This window comes from Colletotrichum siamense, assembly GCF_013390195.1.
Source record: "Colletotrichum siamense strain Cg363 chromosome Unknown KSG_Cg363_contig03, whole genome shotgun sequence".
Taxonomy (NCBI): Eukaryota; Fungi; Ascomycota; class Sordariomycetes; order Glomerellales; family Glomerellaceae; genus Colletotrichum; species Colletotrichum siamense.
Window position 1 is genome coordinate 788,572 of NW_023501016.1, and position 13,834 is coordinate 802,405.

At 51.1% G+C, this 13,834-nt stretch overlaps 6 protein-coding genes across 6 annotated transcripts; 3 read left to right on the plus strand and 3 right to left on the minus strand.

Annotated features, from left to right (window-relative positions):
• Positions 1-774: 774 nt before the first annotated feature.
• On the plus strand, positions 775-1,605 carry CGCS363_v004203 (uncharacterized protein; the record flags this gene model as incomplete). The annotated part of the gene is made up of 1 exon (XM_036636052.1): positions 775-1,605. One exon carries the CDS (start codon positions 775-777, stop codon positions 1,603-1,605), a length of 831 nt encoding a protein of 276 aa, XP_036497594.1.
• Positions 1,606-5,021: 3,416 nt separating this feature from the next.
• Positions 5,022-5,597, minus strand: CGCS363_v004204 (uncharacterized protein; the record flags this gene model as incomplete). The annotated part of the gene is made up of 2 exons (XM_036636053.1): positions 5,022-5,308; positions 5,363-5,597. 2 exons carry the CDS (start codon positions 5,595-5,597, stop codon positions 5,022-5,024), a joined length of 522 nt encoding a protein of 173 aa, XP_036497595.1.
• Positions 5,598-8,414: 2,817 nt separating this feature from the next.
• Positions 8,415-9,168, plus strand: gloA-0 (Lactoylglutathione lyase; the record flags this gene model as incomplete). The annotated part of the gene is made up of 2 exons (XM_036636054.1): positions 8,415-9,029; positions 9,121-9,168. 2 exons carry the CDS (start codon positions 8,415-8,417, stop codon positions 9,166-9,168), a joined length of 663 nt encoding a protein of 220 aa, XP_036498504.1.
• Positions 9,169-9,431: 263 nt separating this feature from the next.
• Positions 9,432-10,603, minus strand: CGCS363_v004206 (uncharacterized protein; the record flags this gene model as incomplete). The annotated part of the gene is made up of 2 exons (XM_036636055.1): positions 9,432-10,382; positions 10,460-10,603. The coding sequence occupies 2 exons, from the start codon at positions 10,601-10,603 to the stop codon at positions 9,432-9,434; spliced, it is 1,095 nt and encodes a 364-aa protein (XP_036497596.1).
• A 521-nt stretch (positions 10,604-11,124) lies between these two features.
• On the minus strand, positions 11,125-12,301 carry CGCS363_v004207 (uncharacterized protein; the record flags this gene model as incomplete). Its single annotated transcript, XM_036636056.1, has 2 exons — positions 11,125-12,063; positions 12,125-12,301. The coding sequence occupies 2 exons, from the start codon at positions 12,299-12,301 to the stop codon at positions 11,125-11,127; spliced, it is 1,116 nt and encodes a 371-aa protein (XP_036497597.1).
• Positions 12,302-13,098: 797 nt separating this feature from the next.
• On the plus strand, positions 13,099-13,599 carry CGCS363_v004208 (uncharacterized protein; the record flags this gene model as incomplete). Its single annotated transcript, XM_036636057.1, has 1 exon — positions 13,099-13,599. One exon carries the CDS (start codon positions 13,099-13,101, stop codon positions 13,597-13,599), a length of 501 nt encoding a protein of 166 aa, XP_036497589.1.
• Between the last annotated feature and the right edge of the window lie 235 nt (positions 13,600-13,834).

Consider the following 13,834-nt stretch of genomic DNA (forward strand, 5'->3'; position numbering starts at 1 on the left):
AACATGAAAAAAAGCCAATTTTACGCTGTGACGCGCATTTCTCTGCATCGCACGCAAAACGCGTCAAAGTCATCACCAACACCTCAATTGCCGTCAATCACTATAGTCCCAGTAGTATTCAAACGTATAACTACACGATAGAGACATAAGGTGTGTATTTCATGCTTCCGTAGCAGTCAATCTACCCATCGAGGCATTGCCAACCCAGCTAGTCACCTCATCCCCATACCATTCGACCAACAAAAGGTCTATTTTCGTCATGAGAGATCAAGATGACATTTGCTGAGGAACAGAAGAAGAGACCTGCTGTATGACTTTATATATCTACTCAGCATACGGTTTGTATGGCTCTGAGTAATATATAAGCATACCAAGGGGCTTGATACGGTTCTTCAGAGCAAATGCTTTGGCAGTCAACAGGATTAATGACTCTCCTGATAGCTCAGCTTGTTCACGATATTGAGCAAGAGTCTACTGCTGTATAGATTGTGCCCTGTTACTTACAGTTTGCCGCTGGTCAGTACATGTCCGTGGTTTATTATATCAGATACATCGAGAAAGACGCCGGGCGACGACGACGATACAATGGCGCCCAGAATATCGAATCTACAGCTATCGACGATCGCGATGATACTGCCATTCGAAGACCAAAAGACCCACGAGCTGGCAAGTATCGTTGGCTGTACCGAACGAACGATTCGACGACATAGATCACGACGTAATATCACTGGCGAAGTGCAGAGATATAAGAGGTGCCGCCAGAGTCGACAAAAGATGGAAATATGGCATCGTACAGAGCTTCTTGAACTACTGCAGTACCGCAGCGATCTATCTCTTGAAGAGATGCAAGATTTCCTATTTGAAGCCTTCGAGATCCAGATCAGTCGTTCTGCAATCAGTCGACAGTTAAACTCAGCTGGCTGGACGAACAAGAAGTCCAAGATTATTGCTGCTCAGCGAAGTGACGAACTACGATACGAGTACTTGTACCGTATACGACGATATCGCCCCGACCAGCTGGTATTCGTCGACGAATCCGGCGTCAATAAGGATACTGGGATACGGAGGACTGGATGGGCGCCGAAAGGGCTTGCTGCGTTTCGAACTGCAGAGATTGATCGGTTTCAGAACTCTCGCGTACAGATCCTGCCAGCCCTCACGTTGAGCGGTATCCTACACTTGACTACGTATTATGGTACGACTGACGGCGATGGGTTCTTTCGTTGGCTACAGGAGTGCCTTATCCCGAAATGTGGGCGTTTTCCAGAGCCAAACTCTGTCATCGTTATGGATAACCTCTCCTGCCATCGTATACCTGAAATCGAGGGTTTATGCCGGGTATCAGGTGTCCATCTCGAGTTTCTGCCTCCGTATTCACCAGACTTCAACCCCATCGAAGAGTACTTCGGCGATCTAAAGCGATACATCAGGAAGACGTATTCGAAGTGGAACAACGATGAGAATGACACTCGGGATTTCATGGAATATCTACGTGACTGCGCTATGGAGATTGGGTATCGTCTACCCCAGATCGAGGGCCATTTCCGCCATTCGTTCGTCAACTTTGATGGGACAGAGCATATATTTGACGATATCGAACTATAAAAGGGAGGATTTGCTGCCAATATTGAACATCAGCAAGCAATCCAAATTTTCATCGTGCGTTCGCGCGCAATAGATCTTAATCGTGTCGTCATATGATGGTCAATCATCAAATCCATGATTGTAGCCAACAAGATTGCCAAAAGGTTAGCCACAAGCGCACCAGAACACAAAAAATATACCGTCGTCCATTGTTTTCGTCGGTAGCTACGTATACATATCAATTTTGCCTGTATAACGGCTGAAACGCGTTGTTGATGCTTGTGACGATGATTTGTGATGATGACACGTCATCACGATCAGAGACTTCAACCATAGTCAGAGACTTCAACTGCCCCTAACCAGTATCGGGATGGACCGAAGTGTATTGTTTGCAGATCCAAAATAACAGTAATTCTATTGCTTTTATACGTATAGAGCGGCAGTGTTGAATCTACGGCTATGGGTAGACTTTTCCGTGGTTGAACACGTCATGCAAAAAAATCGCGCATACAGTCAAACTTCACACCACTCTTGCTGTATCACTCTTCTTCGTTATCCTCCTCCGAGTAATACGTCTCTGTTGACGACGTATCACTCGAGATTTCAATCTGATTGTCCTCATCGCCTTGCTCGATTTCGTCTTGTTCGATCTGTAACTGCGTGGGCAGCATCTGCGACGCTGACAGCAGTGGTGACGAAACGAAACCAAAGAGTTCCGAAACGCCTACAAAGTTAGCCATATTCGACAGTAAACAGCTCTATATACACTCACCACGTCGACCAACTTCAACTGGCGTACCACGGATCTCTTGCTCGATGGATTGACGTGGCACTAGGGCGTCGATATGTCGGGATGACCCCAACTCGCCTGAAACTAGCGCCGCAGAGTTTTCAACTGGCGCCGCCGCCGTCCCTCCTGGCAATCCAGCGTATATTCTTGTATAAACATCTCCTTCTGACTCTCGATGGTTTGAATGAAGTTCAGAGTGAGATACCACGTCGGAGAGGGCGTCAGACTGCCCTCCGTAGTAGGCGCTGTTGTCTATGAAGGATTTGATCGAGTTCCTGACATCTTCGGTAAGATCTTGAGTAAAACCCTGTTCAGTAAACCAAATATCTGGTAACTTGCGAATTGCCCGCAAGCTACTGTCTACTGATCGCAGTTTCTGTAGCTTCTTTCTGAACCCTTCGTCGACGTTATATCGCTTGCCGCGGACGGATATAAACCACTTGATGAAGCTGGCCACTTGATCTAGAGCTTTTCGAGGCGAATCCGGTACCACTGGCGAGGACGAACGAATCGGGAGTGCGATACTTGGTTGACGAGTGCTTGGAAGGTTCAATGGCGGAAGAGTTGGCAACGAATACTGTGAGATGTTCGCATATGGCCAATATGCCGGCGGCGGCGGCGCCGGCGGCGGCAGCTGTACGTATGGGTTAGGATATTGAAGATGACGATCTGGCGCCCCCGCGTTGCCGTATATATTGACGATGGCGTTGCTGTTGGCGTTGGTTAGGCCAGATCTTGACCCTGATGATGGAAGTGCGGCATTTTCAGCCTTCTCTTCCGTCATCACTGTCGTCTCCTGGTTATCATCAACCTCCACGATATTCTTACTTCTCTTGCCCTGGCGTTTCTGATCCTCTATAAACTGGTCGTGAAGAATCTCACCAAGCAGTTCTTTAGGTGGTTCCATATTGTCAACGCCAGCCTGTCCAGTCATAATAGCCTTCGCCCACTTCTCTATATGGTGAGATTTGATCTTGTAGTGCTTCTGGCCTAGTATATAGCACCAGTTGAACTTCTCGTCGCCCGAACTATTCTTACATCTCTGGTACTCTGGGCAGATGTGCGTACGGAGAAGTTGTCTGTGCATACCCTCCTTCCGACGCTCGACGTTTGCAGGATCGTTAGCCTCACGATCGATCGCCTCTTGCATGCCGGCTGAAACGCCTGCTCGGCCACCTTTTCGAGGCGTTCGTACGCCAGTCACTATACCACCAGAGATTGGTACGGCGCTGTATTGCCACTTGACGGTGAGGTGGACTTCACCCCTCTCTTCAGCTTGTTCAAGAGAGGGGACAATATCAACCCATGGAATACTTGGCCAAGTGACCCCTCCAGTAGACGGATAGACCCGAGTGAAGATTGGTGTTGGTTTAGATGCGTTGGTGGGCTTCCTCCAAGCAACGACAACAGCGATATTGGCCTTCTTCACAATATACGAGTGAGCCACTTCTGCCTCAAGTTGGGCGCCGCTGTCTGCCTCCCAGTCTCTACTATTCGCATCTAATACAGGAGCAATACTGAATCTGTTATACGCGATGCTCTCGATGGTTAGATCGAGAACAGGTAAACCGTTACCCTTGAGCGCTGGGCCACGGGTAACCTGGATTTGTAGCAGAGTTGGTTCCTCGTTACCCATATCGTCCTCCTCTTCAAATACATCGTGGAACGACATAAACGTATCATCAGCGCTATGGCGAGGGGCCGTAGGCGTATCGTCCGCAAATCGAGTGGTTTGACGAGGGGTTGGGTTAACTGGGGTCGAGTCTGGTCGAAACGGTGGCATCGACGAAGGCAGAGTACTTCGGAGCCGGATCGTATGCGGCGGATCCTTCTTTCGCTTCCTCTGCGTTGTCGTTGCTTTTTGGCGAGAGGACGCTTTTGGAGCTCTTCGTGATGACGGAGGGGCTATAAGTACACGCTTTCTTCGCGATGTAGACTCAGCCGCCACCAAATCATTAGTCTCGGGTCCAGCCTCGGCGACGATAACCTCCTCGGCGGCCTCCTCGGCGGCCTCTTCGGCGGCGGCAGCCCGGCGAGCCCTCTCGGCGGGCGTAACGATCCTGATCGACGGCGAGGCAGAGCGTTGAGGAGGATCTCTGGCGGCGTCCTGTGCCAGTTGTTGTATACGTCGTTGTTTCCGCGTACCGTTGGCGATGGGTGACGGACGATGCCCAGAAGGGTCATCATCCGCCTGCCGAGCCGCGCGGCGGCGTTTAGGAGGCATCACGATGCCCTCAGATAATGAGATTCAATAGAAATAGATCAATTGAAGCCATCAGAATAGGTCAATTGCCGTACTACGAATATCTACGTGGCGTTGGGCAAATTTTCATGTATATACAGGGATTATGCGTGCGTAATTTCGGCAAAAAGGGGGGGCGGACGCTGTCAACGCAACGGAGTGTATCGCTTTTTATGCAGCAAGACAGGAATTTCGGTGACATCATGCCTACATGCAGTCACATCCAACACAAACCGAGATCAACAATGTCCAGGCAGAATGACCAGCTGCTGGCAAATTAAACACTACAACTAGGAATACTTTCTACATCTATTACAAAACAGAAAGAAGAAAAATACAGCCCGCAATATTTCAGGGCCGTCCAGCAGCCCAAAGAATAGGAGAGACCGGTGTGTTGGAGGGCATTTAGTCAGCATCCGCGCGCGACAACACCCAGGCGTCGATGGTAACGAAACCCTGGTCCCTCTCGACATTGGTGACTCCGACAATCATCAGTTGATTGACCCAGTAGTACGCATCTACACCGGTCTCAAGCGTCAGGTACAAGATGCCTTTGCCGTTCGGCGCAGGTCCCTCAGCGCGAACGAAGATGTTGGCGCCGTCGTTCGTTTGAAACTGAAACAGCGTGATTGCCTCAAACTGGCCACGGACGTCTAGAAGGCCCCAGTCGGCACCGACAGGAAGTACAACACCTGTTGATGACCTTGTTAGCCGATTCTGATCGGAAAAGGTGGTGAAATACTTACCAGTGAGCTTCGGCCCTTCAAAGCTTCCTCCCGTAATAGGATCAGAGAATCTGTTGCCTCGTGGGCCGACACCAAAGTTGACTGACTGGCCAAGGGTCATCTTCAGCTGGAAGAGGAGCTCAGCATTTGGAACCAGTGGGCCGGCATCTTTGTGGGTGGGAACCGCATTGGCGACGGCCGCAAACGAGGACAACAAGCCGGCCGTGGCGAGGTTGAAGATATTGGAGGGCAGCATTATGATTAGTGTGATTAATATGATCTGGCTGGATTGAATGAAGACGCTGTCTAAGTATGTGAATGAATTATAGTACCAAATGGTCAGAGCTTTGAAGGATTGAAGCTGGCTTCATGGTCCTTTATGTGTGCAGTCCACCCGAGTCTTTAGATTTCGGATGGCATGGGTTCCGCGATGGTGTCGCTGCGTGCCTTTTCTTGGCAGACCCAAAATCGCGGTAGCAAACTCTTTCCCTGCCGTTGGAATTTCACCCATAGGCTGGGTTGAAAAGGTTTTTAATCGCCGTCGGCGGTAAGGCAAAACTTAGCAGTCGGCAAGCCACTGCGCAGGGAATGTGCTTCTTGTAGGTGCTGCCTCGACCAAGTCAACCGGCGGGCCGCACGTTAAACGTCAAAAGCACAAATGATGGGATGAACGGTGCCAGTACCGCATAGAGAACTTCTAGAAGCGCCAAGCCGGCTCCCGCTCAAGGCTTATTTAGACTTCCGGCCAGAATGCAGGCACGCCATTGGTCGTCTGCGTGGTTGAGGTCATGGATGACGGCGCTTAGAGCCACATGCTGTAGGTTTGACTTGCAGCCGTGGGTTCGGGCCGGGGAGGGGCTGGCCGACACGTGCGCGGGTGGGCAGTGAGGATGTTGCGAGCCTGGTGACGAGCATTGGCCGTTGGCTCGGGCATCATGGCGCCCAGTTGAATTTTATTCCCCTCTTTGCATGTAAATGATCAAATGTTCTCAGAAATTTCACTTTGAGCATCAATGACATCAGCTGGGTGAACAAGCTTTGGAAACCACCATGGTCGGAAAACAGAAACGAGTGCTATGCAATGTTCTGAATATTGTGTCGGATTGAAATCTCAAGTACGACACTTGTCCTGGTGAGACACCGGCTTTATTCCTTCAATCCCCGCAGCGCTTCCCACTCATGCTCCAATATACTGTAACGAATCACATCATGCCACTCGCGGTCGAACCAAAATGCCTCTCGATCCCGTCCCTCCTCGACAAACCCCAGCTTCAAGTACAGACTCTGCGCCCGCTCATTGAAAGACGAAGTCGCGATACGAACACTGTGAAATGCGCCAAATCGGAATGCCCAGTCCAAAGCCCAGTTGATCGCCTCCCTGCCGTAGCCCTGATGTGCCACTCTGCAGCAAGACTAATCCCAATCGTTGTTGACCGGTGATGGGCCTGGTCCCATTGAGGAGCGCCTTCCCAACCAACAATCAAGACCCCAATGGGGATCGGCTGATCTCCATCTTTCTTGCGGCTGTCATCTTTCCCGTCAGTGGTATTCTCGTCTTCAGCTACGGGTTCCGGAGCGGGGAGGTAGAGCGTAACACTGAGGACGGCCTTGGTCAGGCTCTCCGCAACCCCTTCAGCGTGTTTCTGGGGCTGGGGTCTGAGCATGCATGGCTGCGCGAGCGCGGAAAGGACTGGGTCAGCCTCGATATGTTCGTAGATGAACCTTATCTGTGGCTCGCTGCTGTCGAAGGCGCGAATGAGCAAGCGCTCGGTTCTGAAGGCGTTGGAAAGGCCGTCGGTGATCATTATTATTTGGCTCTTGTTGCGCTTCTGATCGATGTTTGGAGTGTGTGAACGTAGAGTGCTAAGATGGTTGTCGGACGGACAGATCATGGACGAGCATGGCGAGCAATAACTTATTATGCTGCAAGCAGCCCAAGACAATTTAGAAAGTTCTGTCTTCGATGGGAAAGTCGTATATGCCGACTGCTGCCTTAGCGCTTACACTGCTGTTGCCGTGATATCCTGAGTTACAACGTTGATGTTTATAGGCTGCATGGGTGGACAGAAGTTCCAAATACAGCAATCAACGGTTTGAGCTGCATGCTTTTCGCGGCCATGGATCAGTGAGGTGCATCTTACGATGCAGCTAATTCACAGCAATTATAAGGTTCCTATTCGGTAGAAATAAATGCAATCATCCTGGAAAGTCCGATGCACCAAAGACCTCTAGCCCATTTCATCCATTTCATAAACGTCGAAACCTTAGACTAAACCGTGTTTCGAAACTCTTAAATGACCGGCGTTGACAGGGGCCCAAATGCAAATGCATACCTATGAGATTGAAAGAGCGATGATAGACCATGACTCTGCAGTCAACCCTGACGGGGATGGCAGTTCGAGGGAAGAATGTTGGTTAGCACTGCTCGACCAATACCCAAGAACGTTTGTGAAAGTAGGCAAGTAGAGCAGAGATTGCCGCTGATTTGTAACTTCAGCTTTGTAATCCGTGTACATACGTCATATTGAATACTTGATTTGTAATAGACTGGACGTACAATAACGGAGCCCTGCGTATCCCACCGGCTGCTCAAGTCCACGAAGAGGGTAGAAACGGGTATGAAATAGACGAGATGGAGTAGTGTGACGCAATCAGTGGGATACTCTACCAACGAAGTTTACCATATGAGATACCGTGGATGCTGGAGCCGGCATCCCGAGAGAAACTACCGGAGCGAGAAGGCTCCTGCTGCTGCTGTTGGCACAAGGTACTCCCCATTCTTACTGGTGCCCTCCTGCCTGCCCTCACTTCCCTCTGCGGCTCCTGCCCTTCTCGCGTTTCGTTGACCAATCGCCGAAGAACATTAGAGAGCATAGACGTGCACCCGCGGACAGATCCGTGCCTCCGGAAACGGACCTTACACAACTTAGTCCATTCGCGCCTTCCCTCCAGCAGCTCGCTCTGGACAAAACTTCAACTACCTCAGCGTCCATCTACTTTCTTCCAGCATCCAACGACACAAACCTTTCAGTTCTCAGTAGATCACCCAGATCCGACTCATACCGTCTTCGCCATGTCTCAGCCGACCCCGCCATCTATAGCAAAGTCTGTTCCCGATGAAGCTCACGGGCCACGTACCGTGGGGGGCGAGGCGGCGATCTCACCCGGCGACCCAACAATCGGATACAAGTTCAACCACATGATGCTTCGCATCAGAGATCCCGCGCGTTCGTTGCACTTCTACATCGACTTGATGGGTATGCGAACCGTGTTCACCATGAACACCGGCCCATTCACTATTTACTACCTCGGGTACCCGCAAACAACCGAGCACCGCGCCGACCTTGCAAAGTTCCGCGAGGACACGGTATCCAAGCTCCCACACACACTGGGGCTCTTCGAGTTGTACCATGTCCATGGCTCGGAGAATGAGCCTGAGGGGTACTACAGCAACGGAAACCAGCCACCGAATCTGGGCCTTGGGCATCTGGGGTTTTCCGTCCCGGATGTGCCACTCGCACTTGAGCGCCTGAAGGCTCATGGCGTGGAAGTCATCAAGGACTTGGGAAGCGCAACTCGAGAAGATGTCCCGTTGAGTTCATGGGAAGCTGGACGTGGCATCGGGCTGGGAGATCTCACCTCAGCCTATAAGAACGTCTTCGAGCAGATTGCATTTGTCAAGGACCCGGTAAGCCCCCATTGTTCGCATTTTGAGGATACAAGTTCGCCATATACAAAGCACATTAGATACAGCTGCTAACGATCAACTGTACTGCTAGGATGGGTATATCGTGGAGCTTGTCCCTCAAAATCTTCAAGGGCTATGAATTTGCCCCAGGTTAATAGCCTTCAAGTTGATGTCTCTTCGCAGGGGCTTATTTAACGCGACCAGTCCAAGAGGACGTCATGTTTGAGTAGTAAAACTACATACCCTAACCAACATAATTAGCCCAGGGCAAAGATTGAACGAAATTCCTTCCGTTGGCAGGCACTTTACGCGAAGAAGGCAAGGCAGCAATGCTGTGAATTGATAACATAAATGAGCTTTACATTCTGCCTCGCCTCTTGTTTCGTCCCATTGGTGTCTTTATCAGTGACCGGTGATGAAAGGCGCATCCCTGAGAGCGTCTGCCTGGATGGACCAAGCGCGTTTCCCCAATCGCACAAGATCCTCTCCAAAATCTCGTAATATTCCTTCCGGCGACGGCTCCTCTTCATCCAACTCCTGTAACATTGCGCATGTACCGTGTACATCAAACGTAGCAGCTCGCCAAATCTGCTTCCATCTCTCCACTGCAAGAACGGCCTCTGGGTTCTGGCTCTGCACGCCTGTAGCGACCATGTAGAACGACGAGCGCTTCGTATGTCCCTTTATCGGTTTGAACAGAAACACCTTCTTACAAAACTTGCTGAATCGGTACAGTTGAAGTACCGTTGTCCAAGCTTCCACCTTGTGAAATAGAACGATCATTGTGCCGCCAGGATTTAGCCGCTCAAGGCCCAACGCGAGCTGGCTTGTCGTCAGCCGGCGCGGCTCGGTCTTTTTCCTGTATTCGACCACTTCGTGATCGCGGATAACCGAGCTGCTACAAATGACAAGGTCAAACTTCTGACCAGGCTCGAACTGACGTGGCAAGAACTTGTCGGCATCTGGATGTTCTGTCGGGATGTTTTCGAACCCGAGGTCTGCCGCTAGCATCGTCACGTCAAGGTATCTTACGTCGATGTCTTCGCTTTTCGGGACAAGACTTTGGTAACCGCCATCAGCAATGGGCAGACTGAAACCGACAGCTTTGGCACCAGAATTCTTGTTCAGCTTCATTGCGGTCGCGAGAAACCCGCCCGTCGCCATGCCCAAGTCAAGTATGCGTGGGAAGTCCGAGGCTGGAGACTTGATCTTCAGAGCGCCTGTGGTGTGCTGCATCTCGGTGCCAATCCGCTTCATCATGTCGTAGAAGGATAATTTGGTACTCGTTTTGGGATTGGTGGCTCTGGCACGCTGTTGTTGAAAGAAGCGATCGCCGGCCGGATTTTCCCATCCCTGTTGACGCCAATGGTCAGTACCAGTCATAGAGAACGAGACATGGAGCGCCACCGTGATTCACCCAGCCGACGTACAATTTTGCGGAGTTCGCTTACTTCAGCAAACTCTGGCGAGTGCTGGGTCAAGTACTGCACGATGACAGCACCAGGAGTGCCATGTTCCACATCGTCGGAGTCGGTTGCAGCGATGCGAACGCTGTGCATTTCTTCTGTTGACATCTCGACTTTGGTTGTGTAACCAGCAGTGGTACTCATCGAAAAAAGGTCGACATTTGACATGTCAGGATAAACACCGGAGTTTCTCAAGAATTGAGGAGAGTCTGAAGTCTAAACCTTGGTCTCCCGACAGTCACAGGAGAAATCGTGATGAAAGGGGTCATATGTCAAATGATCTGCGAGCTGCTTTGGGCCTGCATGCATGAAGCCAATCAGTCGCCCCAAAGACACCCAAAGTTCAGTCGGCCTCCCGCGTCTACTGATAGCCAATGGCATGAGAAAACGCCTTTGAGTCTGAGTATACTACAGATTAGTGAATGGTACAAAAATGAAAAAAAGGTCTGAGATTGGGTTTTGGCAGGACAATGCACCAACAAAGTCCAAATCAATGCCAAGATGGGAGTGCGATGCTGAAAATGTCCAGTAGCGCAAAAGCGACTACGTAATGGGATATTCCTTCACATGTAAATACTGCAGAAAGATAAAACAACGAAGAACTAGCAACAAGCACGAAAAGGACATTGTCATCCTTTGATGAACGTAGCCCTCTCCAGCGCCTCAGCCTGAGTTTTCCAAACATTTCTGCCTAGCCTGATGAGCTGATCCCCAAACTCATCAATCACGTCTTTCGCACTCGGCTCCTCCTCTCGCCAGCTGTGCTTCATCTCCCCATTCAAATCAAATGTGGAAACCCTCCAGACCTCTTTCCACACCTTGACGGCCACAGCAGCCGCCGCGCTCTGACTCTGGACTTTGCTCGCAATCATGTAGAATGATGAGCGCTTTGCGTGGCTCCTCGAAGGCTTGAAAAGCCGGACGGTTGAGAATTTGCTGAAGTCCCGCAACAGAAGTACGGTATCCCATGCTTCGACCTTGTGCAGCAAAACAACCATTGTGCCGCCCGGCTGAAGGTGCTCTAGCCCAATGGCAAGTTGGGTGACCGTCAATCGCCGCGCTTCGCATTTCTCTCGGTACTGCGCCCTGAACTCCCCGTGCTGGCGAAGAACCTGCCCGTCACAGAGGATGAGATGGAACTTGTCTTGTGGGCCCAGCTGCTGCGAGATGAAGTTGCCAGAGTCAGGGTGATCTGATGGAATGTCTGTAACCCCCATATCCTGCGCCAACATCGTGATGTCCATGAACTTGACGTCCACGTTTCTGCTGGGTGGGAGCAAAGGCTTGTGCCCGCCCTGCGAGACGGGGAGACTAAAACCAAGAGCGTGTGCATCTGGATTCTTCTCGAGAGCCACCGCGAGGAACCCTCCAGGCGCCATGCACATATCCAAGATGCGCTTCTGTCCCAGTGCTGGCCCCTTGATCTTCAACGCCTGGGTCTTTCGGTGCAGCTCAGTCCCTATGCCTTTCATCATGTTGTAAAAGACCGCTGACAACTTTTCGTCGGCATGGTCTGCAGCCTCCCGTTGCTTGCGGAAGTATGTGTCGCCGGCTGGGTTTTCCCATCCCTAACAGCACGTTGTCAGCAGATGCGGAGCCAGAAAATGAAGGAAAATAGGCAGGCGATACCTTTTTTCGAACTGCGCTGAGCCTGGCGAACTCCGGCACGTTCGTACGTAGGAACTCAAGGATGATATCGCCTGAGCGCTCAAATGTCTCTGTCTCGGCGTTTTGAGCGTCGGAGTTGAGGCTCAGAGTATTTACATTCTCGCAAAGCTGAGAAACAGGTACGTTGTCTCCTTCCATATCTATCAGGAGGCTAGATATTTGGCTGATGTCGCTTTGTATGACGGGCAGGTTCCGAATTCGATAGAGGTAAGGTTTTTCTGAGGACGAAATACTCAAACGACGAACAAAACCATCATATATAGTTTTTGGATTGACTTCATCAAACGATTGTTTGAATTTGGGTGGCTGTTCGGATGCTTTGATACACTTTCCTTTTCATAGGCCGTTTTGACGACCCTACCAACCAACGTTACCCGGCGGCCTCCAGCATATGCTGGAGGCCGCGATGGAACCAACACCTGTACTTCTCATTGAATCATGATTGTGAGATGCCACAAAGTGGCCAAGTGAACATCGAGTCGATTGTTTTCTGGGGATCTTTGATGCTAGACACGCTGGTCCAGTCTTGCTTTCATTCGATGCCTATGCGGACAAAGGTAACCATCTTCAGCCTCAGTGTTCTCCGACTGAGGTTCGCCAACGTTCTGGAATTCAAACCCAGCTGTGCTGGTGCCTGCTGGTGTTTTGTCTCATCCAGTGTGTGACCAAATCCCCGACCGCTGAACTCAGCCCCGAACACTGGGCCCCGAAAATCCCCGGCTACCGCCCGGACATAAGCCGTCTTCAGACCACCAAGTGGGGAACCACCTGACCCGGGACCGCGAAGGATTCGGGCGTCCCACATACGGAGTGTAGACACAGCCACCGATCCGAATCACCAACCATTTAAAACAACCAGGCCCCATCAGCGTACCGCAGGCTGACTTTTAATTCTTCCATTTCCACTCCAACCTCCAACAGTCACTGAACCAATCATGGCCTCTCGCATTCTCCACCCCGGCGCTTCCCCTCTTCTCCTCGCCCCGCTCCTCTCCTCGACCTGCACCCTTCTCTACGCCCACGACCAACACTTCTTCTTATCCTTGTTCAATCATCCCACAGTCCGCAACCACTCAAAGCCTCTGATAAATCCCTACTACAAAGAGTTCTTCTCCCGCGGGCTCCCGATTGTGCTCAGCTTTCTCGCTGTCTCCGCCGGCACGGCTCTCGCCAACTTGAGGTTAAACCAGACCTTGCTTCAAACCAAGGGCACCGTTTGGTGGTACGCCGCGGGCGCGGGTTTGTCACTGGGACACTTGGCTTATGTTCCGGTCATCGCGCCGCATGTGCAAACGCTCGTGGATGGAAAAGAGGGGGAGGATCTGAATGAGGCGCTGGATAAGTGGTTGGTCGTAAACTGGAGACGGATGATCACAGTGGATCTGGGGGCTTGGGTTGCGTTTGGGGTCGCTATCATTGGGACACTGTGCGTTTGAATGTTGTGAACTAGCTTGAAATCGCGCATAAAGATTGAGTAACGAGTGCTACTTTGCCCAAGAGACGCAATATGACGTGGTCCTCGGCGGCTAGCTAAGCACGCCTGCCCACGGTACCGCCCTCTCCCGCTTGCGATCCATGCCGCAGCGCGCCAGCTAACACAACATCTGATTGGTGGGGCTCTCCATAACTTCTGCGATATTCCTAGAGATTTGTGGTAAGGCAGACTTTCGG